A 722-nucleotide genomic window follows, 5' to 3' on the forward strand; every position below is an offset into this window, starting at 1 on the left:
GTCATCAGTGGTGGTGAGGATGTTCGTGCTAATTTTGTGGTGTTTGTGCTAAGTAACATGGTCTGTTGATGTTAGTGTTGCTCCAGTGATTCTTGAAAGTGCAGTGGTTTGTGTGTTTCATAGTTTATGTAGCTGTTTCATGCTCAATTTGCATAATCCAGAACTGAACAAATGTACCATTGTTATTTGAATGTTTTCATGTTAATATTGTTTTTGTGATATCTGTTTTCTCACTATGTGTCATATGCTTTACAACTTTTAAAATACTTTTTAGTTCCCTTTAGTAAAATTCAACCACCCATGCTTTTTCAAAGAAATTCCTGTCTTTTTGCAGGTTGCGCCACAAATTCCACTTCAACGACACCAACCCTGTTTTAGCTAAAGATGCAAGCACCAAGAGCGATAGCTGGTATGACATGGATGATCCAAGAAATCCTATAAACAAGAGAAGAAGAGATGAGACCAACAAAGCACAGAAGAAGACCAGAAAATGAGGTTCCAGTATTGGTGATGAAATGGTTTTAATTGACTGAGTCGCAGAGGATGGAATGATATGTTGTAATTAATTACTGTTAATTTTCATTGTTCTGAAGTCAGCAGTTTGAAGCTAGGCTGTGTGTGGTGTGGATGTATTTCAAAGGGTGTTTGTGCAATGAATGTTGTATAGAAATAAAGCTTAATTGCTGTTATTATGGAATGGTAGGTAATGTACTGACAACAAT

General features: G+C 36.3%; 1 protein-coding gene across 1 annotated transcript in view; it reads left to right on the forward strand.

Annotated features, from left to right (window-relative positions):
• LOC119587992 (spliceosome-associated protein CWC27 homolog) overlaps window positions 1–716 on the forward strand; it is a 10226-nt gene extending 9510 nt beyond the window's left edge. Inside the window, exon 9 of the mRNA XM_037936713.1 lies at window positions 335–716. Coding sequence (XP_037792641.1) covers window positions 335–494 — 160 coding nt within the window. The 3' untranslated portion in view covers window positions 495–716. The remainder of the gene's footprint in view (window positions 1–334) is intronic.
• Window positions 717–722: the final 6 nt, after the last annotated feature.

This window comes from Penaeus monodon, chromosome 23 (genome assembly GCF_015228065.2).
Source record: "Penaeus monodon isolate SGIC_2016 chromosome 23, NSTDA_Pmon_1, whole genome shotgun sequence".
Classification (NCBI taxonomy): domain Eukaryota; kingdom Metazoa; phylum Arthropoda; class Malacostraca; order Decapoda; family Penaeidae; genus Penaeus; species Penaeus monodon.